Genomic DNA, 21,495 nt, shown 5'->3' with positions numbered 1-21,495 from the left:
ACAAAAATTGCATTTTCAAAGCTTAAAAATATAGAATCAAATAAATTAATAAATTAGGTAAATCAAATCTCACAAAGGCCTTTTAGCCTAAAAGGATACACATGCACCAGTCTTTTTTTCTGGGAAGGGAGAAAGAGGGGTTCGATTCACCGAAACAGCAAAATAGGTGATTTATATGATGATTATATGAATCTATGGAAACATCTGAAAAGATTTAAGGGAGAACTTGCTCCATGGGCCTCACATATATCAACACACCTGCCTAGGGGGCTTATGAAACTTTAGCTTATGGTGAATTGGTGATGCGAATTCGAGTAAAGGATTCTTGTTTTACAGAGCATTTCTAAGCCAGGATACTAGTTCTTGGGGGGGGGACATTACAGTCTTTTCCAATTTTTTTTTATCAGTGATTATTTTTTATTTTAATTTTGTGTGTGTGTGTGTGTGTGTGTGTGTGTGTGTGTGTGTGTGTGTGTGTGTGTGTGTGTGTGTGTGTGTGTGTGTGTGTGTGTCACTTCACAATTTACGTGTATTGTACAGTGGGTTAAAAATGCATTATTATTATTGCTTAAGCGGGACACGACTTTTGGAGTAAAATCCAACCGTCTGAGATCTATCTGATAGGCTTAGCACAGAAAAGCAGATATTTGACATCCAGGGTGGCTGCTTAGGTCCTGTTTTGATTTGTTGCCACACAGGTCAGGAGAAGCAGTGCTTTTCTCTCAGAAAAAGAAAAACAGCTTCTATATAACATGTTACTAAGCCTGTAAACAAAATTTATAACCCTTTACCACTTTTCTCTAATATATTGCTTTTATCCAAAACAACGGAAAAATCTTTCGTTAAGCCTCTGCATAATAAAGGATCAAAGTCATATTGTTCCAATTATATGCTTACTTCAAAAATATTTTGCGGTGCCTTTGATGAAAATTTTGTTGATTTCATGCAACTTCATTTTGAGGAAAATAATCTTCGCTCTATTCTCAACATAGAAGGAAAAAAAGTTATGCAGCACACAATCACTTGTCTTAGTGGTTTCTAAAAACACAGTAAGCAATATGATGACACATATTATGATCACATCATAACAGCTGCTTAGGTCCTGTTTCAATTGGAAACTAAACAAGCCAATGTCAGGAAGCACAAGTGGATAGTTCTTTTTCATTGCCAGCTATAGTCACAAGTTAGTTCCTCAGGGCAGGTACAAAGGTCCTGTTTTATTTTTTAACAAACAGGTCTAATTCATCAAGTGAAAGTGGATAGTTCTTTCACACTGCCAGCTAATCGCAAGTGGACTTCCTTATGGCAGCTATTTAGGTCCTGTATGCACACATAAATGACTTACCTAAACTATTCAAAATAGGACTTAAAATGTTTTAGGACGATGCAAACCTTAATTACTAAATTCCCACTCCAACTGAATTATTACTAATTCAGGATGACATTAAATGATTTGAATCTTGGGCCAAAAATAACTTCATGTATATCAATCAGGGCATATGTCTAGTGGTTGATTACATATCATGAACTGATTCTCAGTCCAAATAAAATACAAAGGTTTGTGAGATAAAATCAGATTACTAGGTTCAAGATCTCAAAATAACATATAAAGGTTTGTGAGATAAAATCAGATTACTATGTTAAAGATCTCCAAAATAACATACAAAGATTTGTGAGATAAAATCATATTACTATGTTAAAGATCTCAGTCCATTTCGACAAACTTCTTAAATTCGATAACAGCCTGTTATTTCACCTAGTTATGCAAGCAGTGGCCTCTTTGTCATTAACAGATCTTTTAGTGACTTCAACCTTGCCTACTTTTTAAGTGCCTATAAATCTGTAGTGTGTGTATTAGTATGATACCCTTTGGAAAAACCTGCCCCGTTGTTGGTTGAAAGGGTTCAGCCCATGGAAACGAAGATGACCCCCCCCCCCCCATCTTGAATATTGATCTCATCAGTACCTGTAAATAAAAACGAAGACCACAAGACCACACATCACACAAAAAATAAAGAAGAGAGTGTAACGTTCAAATTTAAAATTGTTAACTGCCGATGAAAAGTAATTGAATATTTCGGTAATAAATAAAATAGCCATCATCAGCAATACGAGAAAGTAGACTAAGACCACTTCCTATAGAAAATGAGAAAAAATAAAACAAGAATAAAACATTCCTACATGTAAGTTCAGCTAAGACTCTACTTTCTGAACTTCGCTGAACTTGCATATAGTTATGATGCTATGGTACATATTTGAAAAAATAAGAAGGCGAATTTTAATGAATTACTCTGGAAATTATAGGAAGTGTTGGGACGTCGGGTTGGAGTGGGGAGGTCACTCCAACAGCGTAGATGTCAGGTCAGAGCCACACAAATACAACAAAACCTAGGAAATTATTACGTATATAAGGCAGGATGGTCTTAATTTTGCCCTACGCGTGAAGACAGGGATAAGACTGAGTGTCATGATGATAAGTGAGCCTGAAGAATCGAGTGAGTTACAAAAGGAAGTGCATTGATAATGTAGGTTTCATGAAAGATGGCTGGCGAGTATAGCGAGGGATGAGGGCTTTGTTAGTGATGAAAACTTACGATTTCTCACACTAGCAATGGAGCATAGAAATAGATTTCTATAATTTGTGTAACATTTTTGTTTATGTAGTATTATTTAATTAGAATTCAATTTTTCATTTTGTATTGCCATGATCCAAGGACTTTTAGAACAATAAAAGCTATTACAATTATTGTATTGTAGGCGCTAAAAAATGACATTTTCGAATTAGGCTCAGTAAGTTGCGGAAGAGAAACTTTTGCGGTTTGTATTATGAAATGATCATTTAAAGTCTGTAAATGATGGAAAAAGAAAATTATGTCAGTTCTATACTCAGAATAAATAACATAAGGAAAGAGTGGTGGTTTTCCATTTAACAAAGCCACAGCTGACGTAACTTTTATATTTTCTTTCTATTGTTTCTATTTAATTCAACTACATACCATAGGCTACGGAACACTTCCGGAATTTTGTATTTTCCTTGTCAAGTCTATCGGATAAGACAAGGTTAACAGACGAAACTGAGTACACTGCAACAATCCCCTTTCCATTTCAATTGTCACCAAAACGAAAAAAACATTCCTTATCCCATGCAACATTGGGGAGAATCAAATAAAAGTTTACTTTCTCTTCCTACCTAATGACAATGATGTTAATGACTATAACAGTAAACGTAATGCCAATTACCATGGTGTTGCCTATGTCAACGGACAATAACCTGATGACAACAAAATTAAACGTAATTACTAGAAAAGGCCTGAGGGTTCATAGTACTCCACTCACCTGTTGTCCTTCTGAATTATTGATACGTATTTCTCCAGGATTTTTGCATTGTAATGACCACTTCCCAATAGTGAGTACCGTTGAACCAGGTGAAGAAAGAATTGGCTGAGTTGGATGGCCAGGGGGTACAGCTGCTCTCACTCGCTGCAATTTATCCAAAAATTCTCCACGATTTTCTAAAATATAAGAAAAGATTACAATTGTCATCAAGGTTTCGTCAACAATAGAACTTAATAATTATAAACAAATCAGAGACCGAGGGGTGGGGGATAAAAAAAGGGGTACAAGTATTTTGGTTTTTACATATGCTTTTTATATTTACCTGTATCCTTGAGGAATCAGGATGTAGGGTTAGGGAAATACCCTCAGCATCAAGGTATGATGAGGTACATGACAAGACAGGCAATATAAATTTAGCCTGTCCTATTCTTCATTTATTGACCAGCCATCAGGCAACAATTTTTTTTTCTTACAACGAAACGGAGGGGGGGGGGTTAATAAGTTAAATAATAGAAAAAGTTATATTTATGAACTATCATGAGTAAACTATAAGAATTTTTACAAATCCATATTCATAGTGACCTGATTCAGTATTGAATAATGCAGCAATCTGAATCTGTCTACTTTTAAGACTATCCTTAAGATAAGTAATAAGGTAAATTTACGGCTGAGCAAATACAAGCCCAGGAGAGGGGGGCTGTACGAATGGCTGTGGCTGTCATATCTGTAAAGAAAAACCTATAATTCCCCCAAAACTTGCTGAAGTACACAGCCCTGACACTCATGTTCTTAAATAAGAGTATAAACCTTCCTGAAAGTACTAGCAATAGGTCATGAGTTTGCATAGCCAAAATTTTAGATACAACGATTTTTCCCGGCATGGGGCCCGTAAACAAGAATTTATTTCAGGGGAGGGGGTGCACAACATACATTGTACAGAACGCCTATATCTCTGCGTAGTCGGATACGCCAATTCTTTCTTAAGAAGGATGTGAGATCCCCCCCCCCTAGGGAAAACTTCTCAGAGGCATGAGCATCAAAAATAGCGACGAAGAATTTTTAGGAACCTATAGCAGGTATCCTAAGAATTTAATCTGACGCATATAGAAGACTCAAATTTGGTTTGTTACCGTCCCCTCACCCCCCCCCCCCCTCTCACCTATGCATAAGTATGAATAATGTATATTTAAGATAGACCAAAAACGAGAGTCTTACCACTGGTATCAGTTCCTCCTTCGGGGTTTCCAGATGAGTACATTGTTGCCAGCTTACCATCAAGCAAAAATCTGAACCATCCATTGGATCCGCTGGAAAGTTCAATGGCAACACTATCAGACCACAAATACATACAATCTTTTCCTCTGGCGAAAGTAAACTCTTTCCATTGATAGAGCCGACATGAGACAAGCTTAGTTGCATCCTCTGACAAAATCTCTCCTCCCACAGGTTCCTAGAAAATTAAAGAGTGAGATGTAGCCCTGCAACTAAGTAAGAAAACATCCATTTTCATTTACTATCATCACATACGAATTTCCTGTTGCCAATGGCTAATAAGTGAGCAATGACACATGTTTAGCACTGTGGCGGTGTTGAACAAAAAACTAGCGCCCCTCCTCTCCATTTAGTGAGCATTGATTAGCGTACATGGAGGGCAAAAATAAGCCTTTACGTTGGCGTTTTTTTTTCCTTTAATTTTTTTTTTATTTAGTAAAATGAACAAATTACCAGGTAGATCTTCAAATTTTCTTTGTTTCAAGTTTTGTAAACGATCTATAATTGAATCTAAAGAAAGGCTTTAGTTGAAGACAAATGAGACACAGAAAGTCAGAAAATTTGGATAGAACTTGAAAGATTACGTTTACCACTCCAGGAATCGATATTAAACTCTTAAATTAATTAAAGCCTGAGTAACACATTTACCTCTTAACTCACAACCTTACACTTTATGTAAATAGTGAATCGATGAATACATTCAACCTCTGACGCTTGGTGATGGTTCAGCACAAAAACTTAACGCAACATTAACACTATACAAAAATACTACACGAAAGAAATGCCACCCATTTAATATGGCTCCTCATCAATAATGGAGGGTTCATATCTAGTATCTACTGATATCTACTACTATCTATATCTACATTAAAAATATAAATTAACACTATACAAAAATACTACACGAAAGAAATGCCACCCATTTAATGTGGCTCCTCATCAGTAATGGAGGGTTCATATCTAGTATCGACCAATATCTATATCTAGTAATCTATTTTAACCCGGGATATGACCCAAATTTCTAGCTCTTGTGAAAAAAAGTGTCATTTCTCTGTTGATTTATATCAGTTATATACTTGGTTTTACACCTGGTGATGGCTAAACCACAAAAATACTACACGAAAGAAATGCTATCCATTTAATATGGCTCCTCGTCAATAATGAAGATTTCATATCTACTATTTTTTAACTCAAGATATGACCCAAATTTCTATCTATTGTGAAAAAAGATGTGTCAATTATCTGCCGTATTTATCAGTGTTATAATATTAGCTACATATTTACGTAAAAATTTTAACATTCTATTCAGGGGGAGGGGGAGGGGATATTCTCCATTAGCAAATGTTAAAGCTACTAGTAAGTTATAAATTAGGCATTTAATTCAGGATGAACACAAGGGAAATAATTAAATTAAATAATAATTATTTAAACAAACTTACAGGTTTTTCCACTTTTCCTATAAGTTGTGCTTCTTCTTCAGCCGTAATGGTAGCCAATTGTTGCACTTGATTAAAAACTCCCAGTCGAGCTAAATTCTGAAGACTTAGTTCTGGTATTTTCTTCATTAGATCTTGAACAATTTGTAATCCAAGCAAACGGCCATCATCATCTTCCTTTAAATATAAAAAGACTGTTTAGAACAACAGATTTCCTTTAAATTTAGAAAGACAGTTTGATTCTTTTTTAACAGAAAGACGGAACAATTTGTAAGCCAAGCAAACGGCCATCATCATCTTCCTTTAAATATAAAAAGACAGTTTAGTTAATAGATTTCCTTTAAATTTAGAAAGACAGTTTTATTCTTTTTCAACAGAAAGACGGAACAAATTGTAAGTCAAGCCAACGACCATCATCATCTCCCTTTGAAGTTTCAAAAATATGGCTGCTCTTATCTGAATCAATTGCTTTGTTTCCCCTTTCAGTCCTGGCTTAACTTCCTTTAAGTAATGATGTCATTCAACCAATCAATTTATTTTTAGAAAACGGAAAAATTACAAAGCTTTAGACCTCACAAAGGCTATTTGGCCTGTGAGAGTGGGACTGTTGGTGAGAGTGAGAAGTGGGAAGTGGATGCTAAGACTGTTTTAATTTTGGTTTTAGTTTTAAAATGTCACATATTTTTCAATAATTAATAATTGAAAGAATCACATATTTAATAATAATAAAAATTTCTAATTTAATAATTATTTGCTTTGCTGATGACGGCTCTTAGATATGGAGCCAAAATATTCAATAAAAAGAAGTAACATAAGTAAAATAAAAAAAAATCACTTAAATTAATTCCTCGGTTATACCTTTTGGTATTTGTATTATGGAAACTTATCTTGCCTAAAAATTACTTTTTCAAAACAGGTGGTCTCGACAACTGAACAGTGTGTATCTGAGTCTTGGCCCACTAACTATTAGATGTAACCAAAGTACGGGTAGAGGAGCCCCCAGTGCAAAAAAATATTAAAAGTTTAAGAAATTAAATCTAAACTAGCATGAGATATAAGAATGACTGTTTCAAACACAATATATTATATTTTTCTTCGGATTTTTCTTTCAACATAAACACCAACCAGTTCATTCAATAACGCTGCAACTTCCGACTAATCTCATTATCAAGAGCCGAAGCCATAGCCTCCCCCAAAACGGGAATATCCCTATCAGCCAGTGAAGAAAGTAGATCATTAATTCGTATAAATGAAGGTAGTAGAAAAGGTGGCTAGTAAAAAACCTTTTAGAAAGAGGCTTTTATTTCACTTTCCCTACTTGCTGCAAAACTTGCACTTAGATGAGTTTGGCAGCAAGCTGGGAGAGGGGATAACAACCTCTCTCTGGGAGGTTTTCTGCTAGCCACTTCTGCTACTACCTTCACTTTATTCACTGAATAATAAAAATAAAAATGGAAAATGAAACCAATATGGCTGCAACTTCTGATTCTTACCTCATTATCAAGAACCGAAGCAATAACCTCGGCCAAAGCGGGAATATCCTTATCAGCCAGTGAAGAAAGTAGATCGGGTGTTGCATAATGCACAGCCTTTCGTATCAGATTTAGGCTTGATCGCCTGACGCTTTGTAATAGCGTTGATTGATATGTATTTGAAAACAAGGGTAGCAGTCGGCGTATATATACTGGTGCCATTTCAGGATCACCTTTAGGTTCTGGCATGGGTACATCAGTGCATTCAGCTTTCTTGTCACTACTTTCGATGGGGAGCACGGGAGCCATCCATTCTCCTGGGGCTTGGAGTATTGAAGCTACTTCTCTGAAAAGGAAAGAAATTTATCGTCTTCTTAATTATCCATTTAACAATACAAAAACAATGACTACTTCTAACCAATAACAATTCACTGCAGCACCAAGCCGCCTCAGGTGAACACAGGTACGCATGCTCCTCCTCTGCCCCAATACAATTAAAGCCTCCCTCTTTAAGCCCTGCCCCCCAGAACTTCCAATTTCCCCTGAATCCTTCCTTCCGACCGCCTCCCATCCAATCCGGGAACGACCTGTTTTTTCGTTTGCCCCTAGATGATTGGCCGAAAAGGGCGATCTTGCAATCTGTCATCCTTCATTCACAGAGCGTGTCCTACCCAACTCAACCTTTTTCTCATCAGCTCTAGATAGCAGATAGAACCATATTTTTCGTTAGCTTACTATTTCAAATGCGGTCAGTCGGACAGATACCCAAAAGAGTACATGGACAATTTCTCTGAAGAATACCTAACGAACCCTCTCCGTCTTTTGAAGCGTCCACCTTTCAAAACCATATTTAACCACCGTCATCGCTGTAGCTTTCAATATTCCAATCTTGGTTTGCAGACTTATCTCCCTATTCTTTCAAACTTTTTTCAACTGAGAAAAAAACACCATGGGTCTTGGCTATTCTACTTTTATTTCTACACTGCATGTGTCATTTTTAATAATAATACTACTTAGGTAAGTGATGCTATCCATTTGACCGATCTTATCGTTACCTATAATAATTTATTTTTACACTCTTTCAATAAAAAACAATAACACACTAGAGGAATAAAAGGAAATATATATATGACTGCATGATAAAATGACGATCATAATATGCAAACTAAAAATATAGAATCCAAAGTAGCCTATAATCTATCATAAAAGCCAATCTGTCTACCTTAATGTAAACTGATGGCGGTTAAGCGGAAAGTATGAAATTTTCTTACTACGGCCTTCAAAACAACCAGAAAAGTATAAAACATGGTATTTTCTAATAGTATTTAAGTTACGGAACGACACAGGAATACCAATGAAAAATGTTGAAAACCAGAAAAATCAAATCCTAATTTGCTTTTGATGCTTTAGTTGATTTTTCACACTAGAGCCCTTTCACACTTTCACCTTAGAGCCTTTCACACAAACGTAACTTAAGATTTTACGTTATGTTATGCAGTCTTATTTGGCGTTTTTCTTTCAAAACTTGTTGTTAAACTTTCGGTTACCAGAGACTATGGATCATCTTTACTAGGCTACAGCCATGATTTTACATTGCATATCTTACGTTATAGAAAAGTCGATACAGTAACAACAAATTGGAATTTCCATATGAGCAATTAACAGGTTTTCATAATCAATTAATAAAATTTTCCTATAAAGCCTTTCACATCGTCTTTTCACCACGTGCCATCCTGTTGCAATAACCCATTATAAAAACTTGAAACCCATCATAAAAACTTGAAACCCCACCTACATTCCACACTTTCAATTTTTTAAAGTTTGCTCGTAAAGTATGTGATGAACTTAACTATGACCCTGAGCGTTTTATGAATCCTTTCTAGCCTCATGTGAAATGACTAGCTTAAGCGTGATAATCCTAGTAAGGTAACTTAAACCCTTAGCAAAAAATACGCATTCAATGAAAGCTACTTAAAACAAACTTACGTCAAGCTTAAGGGGAGCACGCGACACAACTTAATTAACAAAAAACAACTTAGTTTTGATTTTTTGGATTTAGTGAAAAAACACACAGATCTTAATATTTTGTTTTCTATCTCTATACCTAGTCGGTGTCGTCTTAGAAATTGTTTGTGTCAAGCTTAAAGGGGGCAAGAAACCAAAGTTGATTGAATTTTTTTTAATTCAATGACTAACAATGCAAATGTCTTTTTTTTTTACTAAATTAATGTATAGCCAGGGTAGTCTTAGTACACATTTACATTTTATCTTGTCATTTTGACAAGAAAGATGTTAGACTTTGCTGAAATTCTTGGTCTATTTTACTAGCTAGTGCTGCCTGAGAACTGTTTTGTCAAGCTCACGGGAGCACGCAACTAAATTGATTTTTATTTTTCGGATTAAGTGAAAAAAATGAGCATACCTCGATCGTTAGCTTTTATCCTCATATATTATACCTTCTCAAGTGTACTCTTGGATATTGTTTATTCAAGCTTATGAGACCACGCAACCAAATTATCTTTGGATTCTCGTTTGTTTATTTTTTTCATTTATTATGCATAGTTCTAGCCATTACAGCCTTGGAACTTACTTGTATATCATTAAATTATTTATTATCATATTTTTTGGTCAGTAGAGAATGTTTGGTTATTTTGTAAAGTTGAAGGTTTAATGATAGAATTTGCAACTGTAGCGCTTATACAGAAGCCAGACCACAACAAAGAATCAATTCTAAAACCACAATCCAAATTGACAGATTAAAAATAGGGATCATCGTTAGTATATCTATAAAAACGATTTTTATTGGGTTTATAAGTTTATGGGAATCTAATTGCCCTCGTAACCTTGAAAACCCCCCACCTCTGGAAACAAGTGCAATATGACCTGTATGAAAAAAGCTATAAATTTGAACTTGATCGAATAGCTCTTTAATTCAAAACTGGATCTACCCCATTTAAACTTGTTTAGGTTCCAGAAAATAAGGTTTAAGCAAAAAGCGTTGCCAAGATTTCCGAAATGGTGAATTTTTGAGCTGGTACCGCCCAGCTCAAAACCTCAACACATCAGCGTTTATGAATCTAAGTGAAATATAAATCCAGAAGTAAACACGTAATTTGGATGAATGGGGTTGATTATTAGTTTAAACCCAATTAAGTTTTAATCACAACCGAATCAGCCCCCTGATTCGACTACAAATTATAAACCAGAAGATAATTTATCGCCATCTTTTGCCAAAAATATGTGGTAGCACAATGGATTGATGCTTTGTTTGACAATACGGGGCTCTGGAATCGATCCCCGCTGCGGCATGGTTGGGCCAAAGGCTTACTACTTGTTCCTGTGAAAAAAGCAACAGCAACTGAAACTTCGACTCGACACCCTATGCACCAGGCTCTGGTAGGACCTTCATTCTTTTTTTATCCTGGTCAAAGATTGTGTTTCCCTTCTTTTTTTATTGCATTTAAATTTTTATTAAATGTAAGTCAATATTCACAATCATATCAGTTCTGGAACTTGAGAACAAATTATAAATCCAGATGAAAACTTTCATCATCTTTTACCAAAGATCGTTCTTCACTTTCTTTTTATTACATTCAAGTTGAAAAATCTTTTTAAAATGAGTCAATAACATCTACTCATTTCAAAATCTCGAAAAAAAAACTTAAAATAAATGCGCGGAAATTTACACGGTCAAGGCTATTGCATCGACTGTGACCAAAAACCGTATGCGGAAAGGAAAAGGAGGAAATTTTAGAAAAGCGATTATAGAAAAGATTATATTATTAAATACTAAAGATTAAAGAATTGTTAAAAATCAGGTAACTTAGATTTGAACAATGTAATATACAATGCACTTACAAAAATGTGGATAATACAAACAATAAGTGCCCCCAAACCCCTCAATAAATACAAACACTAGCTACAAATCCACGTTTTTGTCTCCCTCATACTCAAAACTGTACAAAGTGTTAAAAGATACCAGAAATGTATAGACTATCCCTTCATTATATCTATCTCCAGCTTTATCAAGAGAATATAACTAATTTATTTATTTATTTTTTACCCACTAATGTCAACAAGATAAATAGCGGAGTAATACATAAAAAAAGACACAAACTACGAAAAAAAAACTCAAGAAACAAAAATATATACACTCGAAACTATAAATAATACAAAATAAAAAAACAAAAAAAAAATAAAAATTAAAAAAACAAAAAAAATATACACTCAAGACCGTGAAACGGCGGCAGTTGATTCTTTTTTATATTATTTGAAAAAAACTACGTTTTCTAAAGAGTTAAAGAGGCTGAGTCACAAGTTCGAACCTTAAAACGTACAGGGATTATGAGTTGCAGTTGGGGGGCTGCCTCCCCCCAAACCTCCACTTCTATATATGAAAGGGGCTGTGCCCTCCTCAACGCCTCGCTCTTTAAGCTAAATTTTTTATTTTTTAAAAAAACAGTTTTGAGAAATTAAAACTTTAGCGTAAAGAGCGAGGCGTTGAGGAGGGCACAGCCCCTTTCATATACGGAAGCGGGGTTTGGGGGAGGCAGCCCCCAACTGCACCTCCTAATCCCAGTACGTTTTAAGGTTCGAACTTGTGACTCAGCCTCTTTAACTCTTTAGAAAACGTAGTTTTTTTCAAATAATTTCTTCACGTTTTTGTACAGTTTATTACTTATTATTGCTTGACTAACTGTTAGCTGATCTTTTCAGGAGTTAAAGATGGGGGATAACCTCTCGGACCCTAGGAAAGCTTAACCTCTAAATTTCAGCCCAATCGGACAACGTTAAAGGGGGGCTGTGGTCGGAGGGTCGAAACTTCCGGCCCACTTTTACCCATGAAGATAAAGTCGGAGGGGGGTGAAATTTTGCACGTTTCTTAGTTGGAGCTTGGGCTACAAAATACGATCACCGCTGTCTCTCTGCGACCGCTAGGACCGGAAATCGCTTAACATTGTGGTGGGTCGCCTCTTTAAAGAGGCACAAGTGTGCCTCCTTGATCTGAAAGCTTTCTACTCAACACGGCAACTTTCCCGAAAACATCATTCAATCCGAATTTTGACATTATCTTCCCATTACGGTACCAAGAAGGGAGAGAAAGAAGGAATTTGCAAAATCGAAAGCGCTGGACACGCAAAGAAGAAATATCTTTCTTTTTCAAGATATTTCTATGATCATTGATCAATTTATCAGATAGTGGGATACCAAGGTATCGTCTATTTCAACAGTACAACGTAAAGAAAATGATATAGCTCCTGTAGAAGCTTCTTCAGCTTCCCATAAAAATTGACTCGAAAATGTAAAGAATCTTTTAAAGTTGAAGGCAGGGGCGTAGATCCAGCATTTTTATTGGGAGGGGGACAAGAGGGGTTCACATCCAGATAGTCAAGGGGCACAGGTTATATAATAATTTTTTCTCCAAATTATTGGGAGGGAGAAACTGTCGGCCCCAAGCGACGATCCTGGGTAATGGAGCGTAATTATACACAGTAAGAAATGCACAGAAAATGTGAAGACTAACCTGTGACCCTCATCTGACCTCTCTCTAGCTTTATCTAAAGCAGTTTTGCCGTCTTCATCTCTCAAATCTGGATTTGCGCCATACTTAAGGAGTATTTTAGCAATGCCTGGTCGACCAAAGCACGCTGCATAGTGAAGGGAAGAACTTCTTTGACCTAAATAATATGGATATTACGTTCCTTGCAATAAAATCTAAACCAACTTTGTTTTAAAATGGGAAAAATATAATGGGAATAAAAAAATAAAATAATTTATACTAACAATAAGAATATACTCATTTATTAAAACATAATAAATGATCAATAATAATAAAAATACGAATATGCATACATTAACTAAGGCTCTTTCGAATTGAAATTGTGACAAATCATCATCACAGACAACATTCATAAGAACCCTTACAAACTGAAGTATTTTTTCATTAAACATATCAGTTATTGTCCCGCTAACATCCGAAAAATACCCAGTTTCTCCCGTCAAAGCTCTTGCATTTCTTTCTGTCTTACGGATAGGTTGACATAAAGCTATGGAACGGAACAAAAAAACCCAATGTGAAGAATCCTTTATTACCTGACGCAACGGAGGGATTTTATTTTGAGTCTTGTATATGGTAGGCTACTTCGTTTATGATTTTGTCGATTTCGCAAGTCTTAACATAACATTTGATTATTTTGGGGAATTTTATTGCTATCTTGATACATTTTTTAGGCTATTTTTCTGATAGTCACTTTCTAATAGCTCTATTTCTACCGGTAAAATTTCCCTCAGACTTCGTTTAGTCTCCCTCAAACATAACTTTACAACCAGATTCCCTTTGCTCTCTCTGTGTCACAGATCAAACAATTTCTATAATTAAATTTATAATTACAACATAATTTGCTTTATCATATGCCTTGTAATTCATACAATGCAAAGCGCCAACTACTCAATCTGGTTTAATTCAACCCTCTAAAAGATCTTTGCTAATTCACTCCACTTTAGGCTCTTTATTGAAAAATGAGTTTGTCCCACCAAATTAACCTGTTGTATCACAGTGGATTGATGCTCTGCTTGCCAATACGGAGCACCAGGGTTTGATCCTCGCTGCTACAAGGTTGGGCGACAAGCTTGCTACTTGTCCCTGTAAAAACACCCAGCAACTGAAACGTCCTTTTTTTATCCCACCGAATTCTTTCAAAATAACGCCAAATTGTACCATTGAAAGGAAGAGTTCTTTCCTTTTTCGGATTCCTCTTTTACTATGAAATTTTTCTGACTTTTTTTGTCAAATCTTAAAAACCACTTGCTAATCATTTTGTTCAATATATTTCTTGTCATTTTTTCCCCTTATTTTCTATGGAATTACTTGAAAAAATCAGATTACATGAAAATAGATAGATGCTAAAAATGTTCCAACTATTATGATAAATTTTGTCTAACTGGACTAACTATAGCACATCAAAATAACGTTAAACTACGAAAAATTACGTTAATCACTATAAATATTATACGAATACAAATTACTTTAGCTATTCAAAATATTGGAAATTATGTTTCTTTGGAGTATCGAAATACGTTCAAAGCAGGATCTGATGGAAGTTAAATCGATTTGGATGTGGAATCAAAGTTCCATTCCACTGAATTACTAATAGAAGTATGTTTATCTAACTTCCTCAACAGTTTTCTCGGTCACGTTTAAATCATTAAAAAGTTAGATATCAACTATTTAGAGAAGTTTTTCTTTTGTTTTTTTTGCAGTTCTTCTTTTCTTTTTTTAAACATCTTTTCCTATGAATGTGTCCAAGGCCGTATCCAGGGGGAGGGGGGGGGGTGACCCCCCCCCCCGAAATATTTGTCTAACTCCAACGTAACAATATTTTTATTGTCCAACGTAACAGGGTCGTATCCAGGATTTTTGTTCAGGGGGGGTTTTACTAATTTTTGACTTTTTTGGGGGGGGGGTTTTACTAATTTTTGACTCAGTTTTCGACTAATTTTACTGAATTTTACCAAGGTTTTACTAATTTTCGACTTATTTTAGAGTCGGTCAAAAATTTCGGGGGGGGGGGGGGGTCAAACCAGGTAACCCCCCCCCCCTGGATACGGCCTTGCAACGTAACAATAACGAATATATACAAATCTTTGATGCGTTTATAAATTTTTTTTAATCCCTCCCCAAACAATCTTTTTATGGCCCTCCTCCCCCGAAAAAAAATATCCTGGATACGACCCTAAGTGTTTCCTATATGAATTGTTCAAAAAAAAAAATTTTAACACTTTTTGTGTCAAGACAGCTGAAATATTTGTTGAATGCGAAGTTATTATTACATTTTGACGCATGACAAGGTATAACGTCTTTGGTTCAATAAGTGTGTCTTACATGAATTATTTGTAACATTGTTTTTTACACTTTTTTCTTAAGGACAGGAAAGAAACAATGGTTTAATGTGGCATTACCACAACTAATTTGTGATGTATGACAAGGTATCTTTTTCTTTTGTTAACGTTTTGTTTTAATACGGTAGCCAAGTATTACCATCGAGTACCGTCAATCCACGAAAATTTAGGGAGGGGCAAAATGTGTTTTTCAATTTCTAGAGAGGGGGGAGGGCAAATTTGTCATTTTTTTTCAATTAAAATGCGCCAAGTGACGCCAATGTTATTGACGCCATTGCTACTACCTCGTTTCCCTCTGAAAAATTGGACAACATTTTGTTTATTGCCTTCATTCAAATTCCATGTCCACGTTATTTTTCCAGTGTAAATACATACAGATCTGGTATATATTATTCAACACAACTTAACTGTGATAATATTTAAAATTAGATACCGCTGCATCGCAAAAGAAAAAATATACTTCACTTTTGTGTTCCCTATGCAGGATTTTTGTATGCTAAACAGCCCTACGATTTTTCTACAGTCTACGGTTCTTGAATAGTCCTATGGTTTTAACGTAAGACAAAAATTTTACTACTGTTCGATAGTTGAGATTCAGCTGTCTCCGTTTAACGAATTGAACTTTTTAAATTACATTTTTTTTCTTATTGAAAAGGACTGAAAAGGTTTCCTATTTTTTATACATGTATATTTTTATATTTCATACAAAAATATACATTTTCCTAATTTTTAGAAGTTCAGACCATGCAAATCTTTTAGAAGAGTTTTAAGTATCATCATAATTCTGGCCTGGTGAATAGGTAGACATGAAACTAATGAATCCAGTGACATAAGCATTTGTCTGATTAGGTGCAAATTGCAGCTGTAGGCTTGTCGCAAAATCACGTACTTCAAAAAGAATTTAAACCTTAACTAAATTTAAACTTCTAAAACCCTTCAAACTGTAAACAATCTTTTTTCTAGAAAATGCAAAACATTTATTATCAATAAAATATTGATCGTGTTATAACCGTTACCAAGGATACTCACAGAGGAAGCAAATGGGACTGCTACCCTCCCCTGCCCGAATATTGCAATGCCTTTAGCTATAGAGCCGTCACCTAGTTACCAAAGATACTCACAGAGGAGGCAAATGGGACTGCTACCCTCCCCTGTCAGAATATTGCAAAGCCTTTAGCTATAGAGCCGTCACCTAGTAATGCACTACTCGTCCTACTCGATCAGTCTTGATCACGAGTTCGTTGTGTAAACACCTTATTTTGGATAAAAACCTATCAATAAAGTGGGGGTTCAACCTGTGTGATTTCCCTGGAGAAATTTATAATCCGATTATTTTGTTTACTTGCTATTGACATTTTTGCAACTTGAATATAAAGTAAATACTTGAATATTAAATCTCTTGGGATTCAGTGACTTAATAAGTACAGAGACTTGGACAAAGGGATTTAATTACCTTAGAGGATTGAACTCTGTGTGCACAGCAGCGGTATCTATTATTTACACAGAATATTGGAGCATCTTCTCAAAAATAATAGCCAGCAAAACAGGTAGTGTGCAGTGTATCAAATGCAATAAATGGTCTCATTTTAGCTGTGAAAAAGTAACTACTCAAATGACCTAAAGAAGACCTTTGTGTGAGTAATTTGTGCGCAAAGATTCTCCAAAAACATGTACTCTGACTAAATTCAAGTCGAAAAAAAAAACAGTCCAAAACAGCCAAATAACAACGAGAAGAACAATGATCAATTTAAAACGAACACTTTTTTCCCAAGTGAAAACTTGTTGACAAAATCACGATTCACTTCTGGCGTTTCACCAAGACTTTACAACAGTGGAAAGAATAGATTGCTCAGGTCCTGATCTGAGTTGCCTCATATGTGACGAACCGGCAAAAGACAGCCCTTCGTTTGATTGTCATCACTACTTAAATCGCATGCATGCGGCCTGCGCTGCAATTGATGCAGGCATAGCCCTTGCTCTTCAGAAGCCCTCGGGACGATTCTTTCTTTTTACCTGTGAAAGGTGCTTAAACTAGGGTAATAAAACCAGCTCAAAATGTCACAGCACTGTTGTATCCGTTCAATGCAGTAGCTTTGTTACCAGTCAAGCCACTCAAACTGAAATAGAGTATCCTCAGTCCCTTCCCAAAGATAAGAGGCTCATACAACGGATCATTTGCAGTTTTCGCATAAGTGGAGGCTGTAGAAAGGCGGAGAACTGCACGTTTCTCCATGTTTGCGTGGATTTTTATAAAGGCAGCTGCCCTGACGAGTGTTGTCTTCTACCACACAAATCTCTGTAAAAAGTTTGCTCAAGGCTTTTGCTTCATGAACTGTTGTCCTAATGTGCATCTCACTTACCGCAGAAGGAAAAAGCTACGATACAAGACTGAATTGCGGAGTAAAAAAAAACGGTGAGTGAAAAAAAGCATTTCTGTTGACACAAGGCTGACAAAGACAGCTATATCCAGTCCTGCTTTTGAGCTTGAATCTTATGCCACCTTTCTTAAATCAGCCGATGCACATTCCTCCCCCATCATAGCAGCCCCTCCTCCTGAAACCCTGGAGAAACTGGCAAGAACCAAAATTAGCCAGCATTCAGCCAATCCGTCCGGTCCAAACAACTAACGGGTTTGGAATTTTAAAGAGATCAAAGATTCACCCACCATTCAAACCATGTTTTCCAAGTTTCCCAATTTGGAACCGATTCAGTGTGCTGGCAAGCAAATTCAAGACCGCAGTGCACAGCCCTTAATTCATCCCTATTCATTTCCAAAAACACAAGTGTTCAATGTCCGGTCATTTATGAACAAAATGGAAGAAGTCAAACTATGCTTGAAGAAATTAACTTGCTGAAATTGTTTGTAACTTTGAATCATGGTCCGCAACTGAAGAGCATGTTGCATTTGATGGATATGGTACCTATCAAACAGTTCGTGGTATGTAACTGTAAGAAGCGACCCACCTCAATAGTAACCGAAACTCTAAAAAACGAGACTTTTGAAACCAATATGGGTCGGGGGTTACGTAGGAGGATCTTTCCATAGAGGAAGTTTTCGTGGGGGAAGGGACATTGCTATGAAGGGGGCACCGGATTTCCCAGCATTATTTAAAACAAAAACAATCAGAAATCAAATAATAAAAACTATTCTTTCAACTGAAAGTAAGGAGCAACATTAAAACTTAAAACCAACAGAAATTATTACGTATATGATTGATTTCGCCCCCTAGTCATTACCTCGGTCTTTACGCTAAAGTTTTTCTTTGTACTTTCATCAGACCTATTCATTGTATTTAACGGCCTTTACGATTAAGGGGTTATTCTTAAAGAATTGGAGAAAAATTTGAACTTTAGCGTAAAGAGCAAGGTATTGAGTAGGGGGCAAATCCCCTAATATACGTAATAAAAATTTACGCATATAGAAGTTCGTTACGTAAGTTAATTTGTAAGTTACGTCAGATCAAAATTTCGAGAAAGCAATTTAGCCAAAAAAAAAAGTAAAATTAATATGCAATTTTCGTTTTAATTATTCATGTACGGTGAGCCAAAATCAAAGCTGCAGCAATTCAAAAACGTTCAGAAATTAAATAAAAAAAAATTAACTGAAAGTAAGGAGCGACATTAAAACTTAAAACGAACGGAATTAGAAATTATTCGGTATATTAAAGGGGCTGTCCCCTCCTCAACGCCTCGCTCTTCACGCTGAAATTTGACTCTGTCTCACAACTTTATTTTTTAAAACAATAAACGATTTTAGCGTAAAGAGTGAGGCGTTGAGGAGAGGACAGCCCCTTTCATATACGGAATAATTTCTGTTCGGTTTAAGTTTTAATGTCGCTCCTTACTTTCAGTTACAAATTTTTTTTTTTTTTTTTAATTTAATTTCAAACCAGGAATGACACCCGATGACATTACAGTAACACATGATGATGGGGTTGATGGGGCATGATCATGTATGTTAGATCCCATTTTAGCAACTGTCCTAAAATATTACAATACCCCCCCCCCCCCCCTCACATTACCTGCATTAGGTACTAGTTAACACCAGTGTGTTGCTTGGGTACCTTATCATTTTGTCCCAAATAGACAAAAACAGTGTGGTGTACAGACCCTTCACACCTCAGCTAGTAAATCTCTACAAGAAATGGCTCACAGATCGTGACTGTCGTGATATTCTCTAATTATCTGATGGCGACAAAATGGCAAGTTTGTTCTGTAAGGAATTGTTCGAAAAATACTGTGAAATTTTCCCACAAAAAAGTGAAATCTAATGAAAAACCATGGATTATTCAAGATATTCGGGATCTGATAAAATTTAGGAATGAATTGCATTTAACTGGACCTAGGATAGATTTCAAAAGATGAAGAAATACAACTGTGTATAATAAGATGTTCACGTAAGCAATATGGCTCTAAAATAACAAGCAAAATATATAAATCCAACCCAAGGAAGTTCCATGATACAATTCAGAACATTATCGGTAAACAAAGTGACCAAAGTTGAAGCGCGAGATGATAATGGCAAACCCCAGCTACCCAGTGAAATTGATGATATTTTCTGCATCAATTTGTAAAATTCATCCGCGACTAACAATCTTACCACCTAATGACTCAGTTTCAAATATCCCTATCCTAGAGATTAGTTCAGTTGCTAAAAAGTTGAAGGCACTTAATTCTCGTAAATCTAGTTACCCTAAGGAGAAACCGATTAAATTGATTATTGAATGTGCTAACCTTTTATCTACTCCTTTAACGGCAATATCTAACCAATGTTTTATTGATAGTGTTTTCGCTAGTATTTTTAAACAAGCGTATGTTACCCCAATCCCCAAGTGTAATGCCACTAAGGATATTACTGACATGAGGCCGATTTCAAAAACACCAGCTATTTCAAAAGCGTTTGAAAGTTTTATTTTGATTGTTTATTTGAAGGTATAAAAAATAATATAGATTCTCAACAATTTGGATTTAGACCCGGGCATAGTACTGTTCATTACTTGGTTGAATTGTTTGATACCATCCTTAAACATTTAGAAAAAAATGAGGCCTATGTTGATGCATTATTTGCTGACATAGTTAAGGCTTTTGATAGTCTTGACTATCATGTAGTAGTGAAGAAGATAAGGTTATGCGTGTCCGTTCATTTTTACACATGCTTTCTATTTTTCTTTTTAAAAGATCTCAGTGTGTCCAACTCCCTGATCATGAGCCATATGGATTTTATATATTTTTGCGGGTCGCCACAAGGGACTAAATTAGGCCCATTTTCTTTTCTTAGTGTTTTTACCCTATTTTAGCAACAACTTGTGAGTGTTTTAAATTTGCTCATTATTTAACTGTCTTATAACTACGACTAAGCCCTCTGACTACCGAACAGTCTGACTTGACGAGAATTTTTAATGATCTAAAAGCTGAATTAGGAAAGGTAAAACTGACAGTCAGCGAAACTAAGAGCTCTTATATGACTTCTTCCTTTCTAAGGGTCAACAGCCACTCTCCTCTTATTTCCATATAGGAGGGAGGCTTTGAATAGATTGGGATGGAAGAAGAGCATGCGTAGCTGTGTTGGCGTCAGGCGGCCTGGTGCTGCGGTGAGTTGTTAGTAGTAATAGCATCTGAGGCAGAAAGGGATGGCGTATCCTTCCTCGAACCAACTGTGACTTTAAAGTCTGTATACGGAAGCTATGTTAGATCTTCTCTTAAGTCCAGCTTAGCATCCGGGTTTGACGAAAGATCAATCTGACAGACTTGAGATGATACAAAAAAGAGCTGTAAAAATTATACTTGTACGCAACTACTCAACATATGATGATGCACTGAAACAAGACATGATTTGAACTAAATTGTCAGAGTCCCTCAACTCATCGTAGTCTACAACCCATCCTTGAGAGCCCCCCTACTGAAGGACTAATCACTAGAATTCGACAGATAAAAAAGAATTGTCCACAGTTAATGACTTACCCAATCTCTAGTACCGAGGGATCAAGACAAGACAAGATCTTTTATTGACAAAAACACATGACAAATAAATTTCTAAACTGGTCGACGGAGAGCAGGGCTCGATGTGTCGGCCATAAAAA

General features: G+C 35.9%; 1 protein-coding gene across 4 annotated transcripts in view; it reads right to left on the bottom strand.

Annotated features, from left to right (window-relative positions):
* The window catches only part of Ufd4 (ubiquitin fusion-degradation 4-like), a 145,854-nt gene that overhangs the window by 84,988 nt on the left and 39,371 nt on the right, over positions 1–21,495 (bottom strand). For all 4 annotated transcript variants that reach the window (XM_089092565.1, XM_089092563.1, XM_089092564.1 and 1 more), the window contains exons 9-13: positions 13,041–13,194; positions 7,538–7,862; positions 6,048–6,221; positions 4,552–4,786; positions 3,337–3,512 (exon numbers count right to left, since the gene is read on the bottom strand). In XM_089092565.1, the coding sequence (XP_088948691.1) occupies positions 3,337–3,512; positions 4,552–4,786; positions 6,048–6,221; positions 7,538–7,862; positions 13,041–13,194 (1,064 nt within the window). The remainder of the gene's footprint in view (positions 1–3,336; positions 3,513–4,551; positions 4,787–6,047; positions 6,222–7,537; positions 7,863–13,040; positions 13,195–21,495) is intronic.

The sequence above is a fragment of the Artemia sp. Qi Xiang Cuo genome, chromosome 7 (genome assembly GCF_049724085.1).
Source record: "Artemia sp. Qi Xiang Cuo chromosome 7, ASM4972408v1, whole genome shotgun sequence".
NCBI lineage: Eukaryota > Metazoa > Arthropoda > Branchiopoda > Anostraca > Artemiidae > Artemia > Artemia sp. Qi Xiang Cuo.
This window is presented reverse-complemented; position numbering and strand designations above follow the sequence as displayed.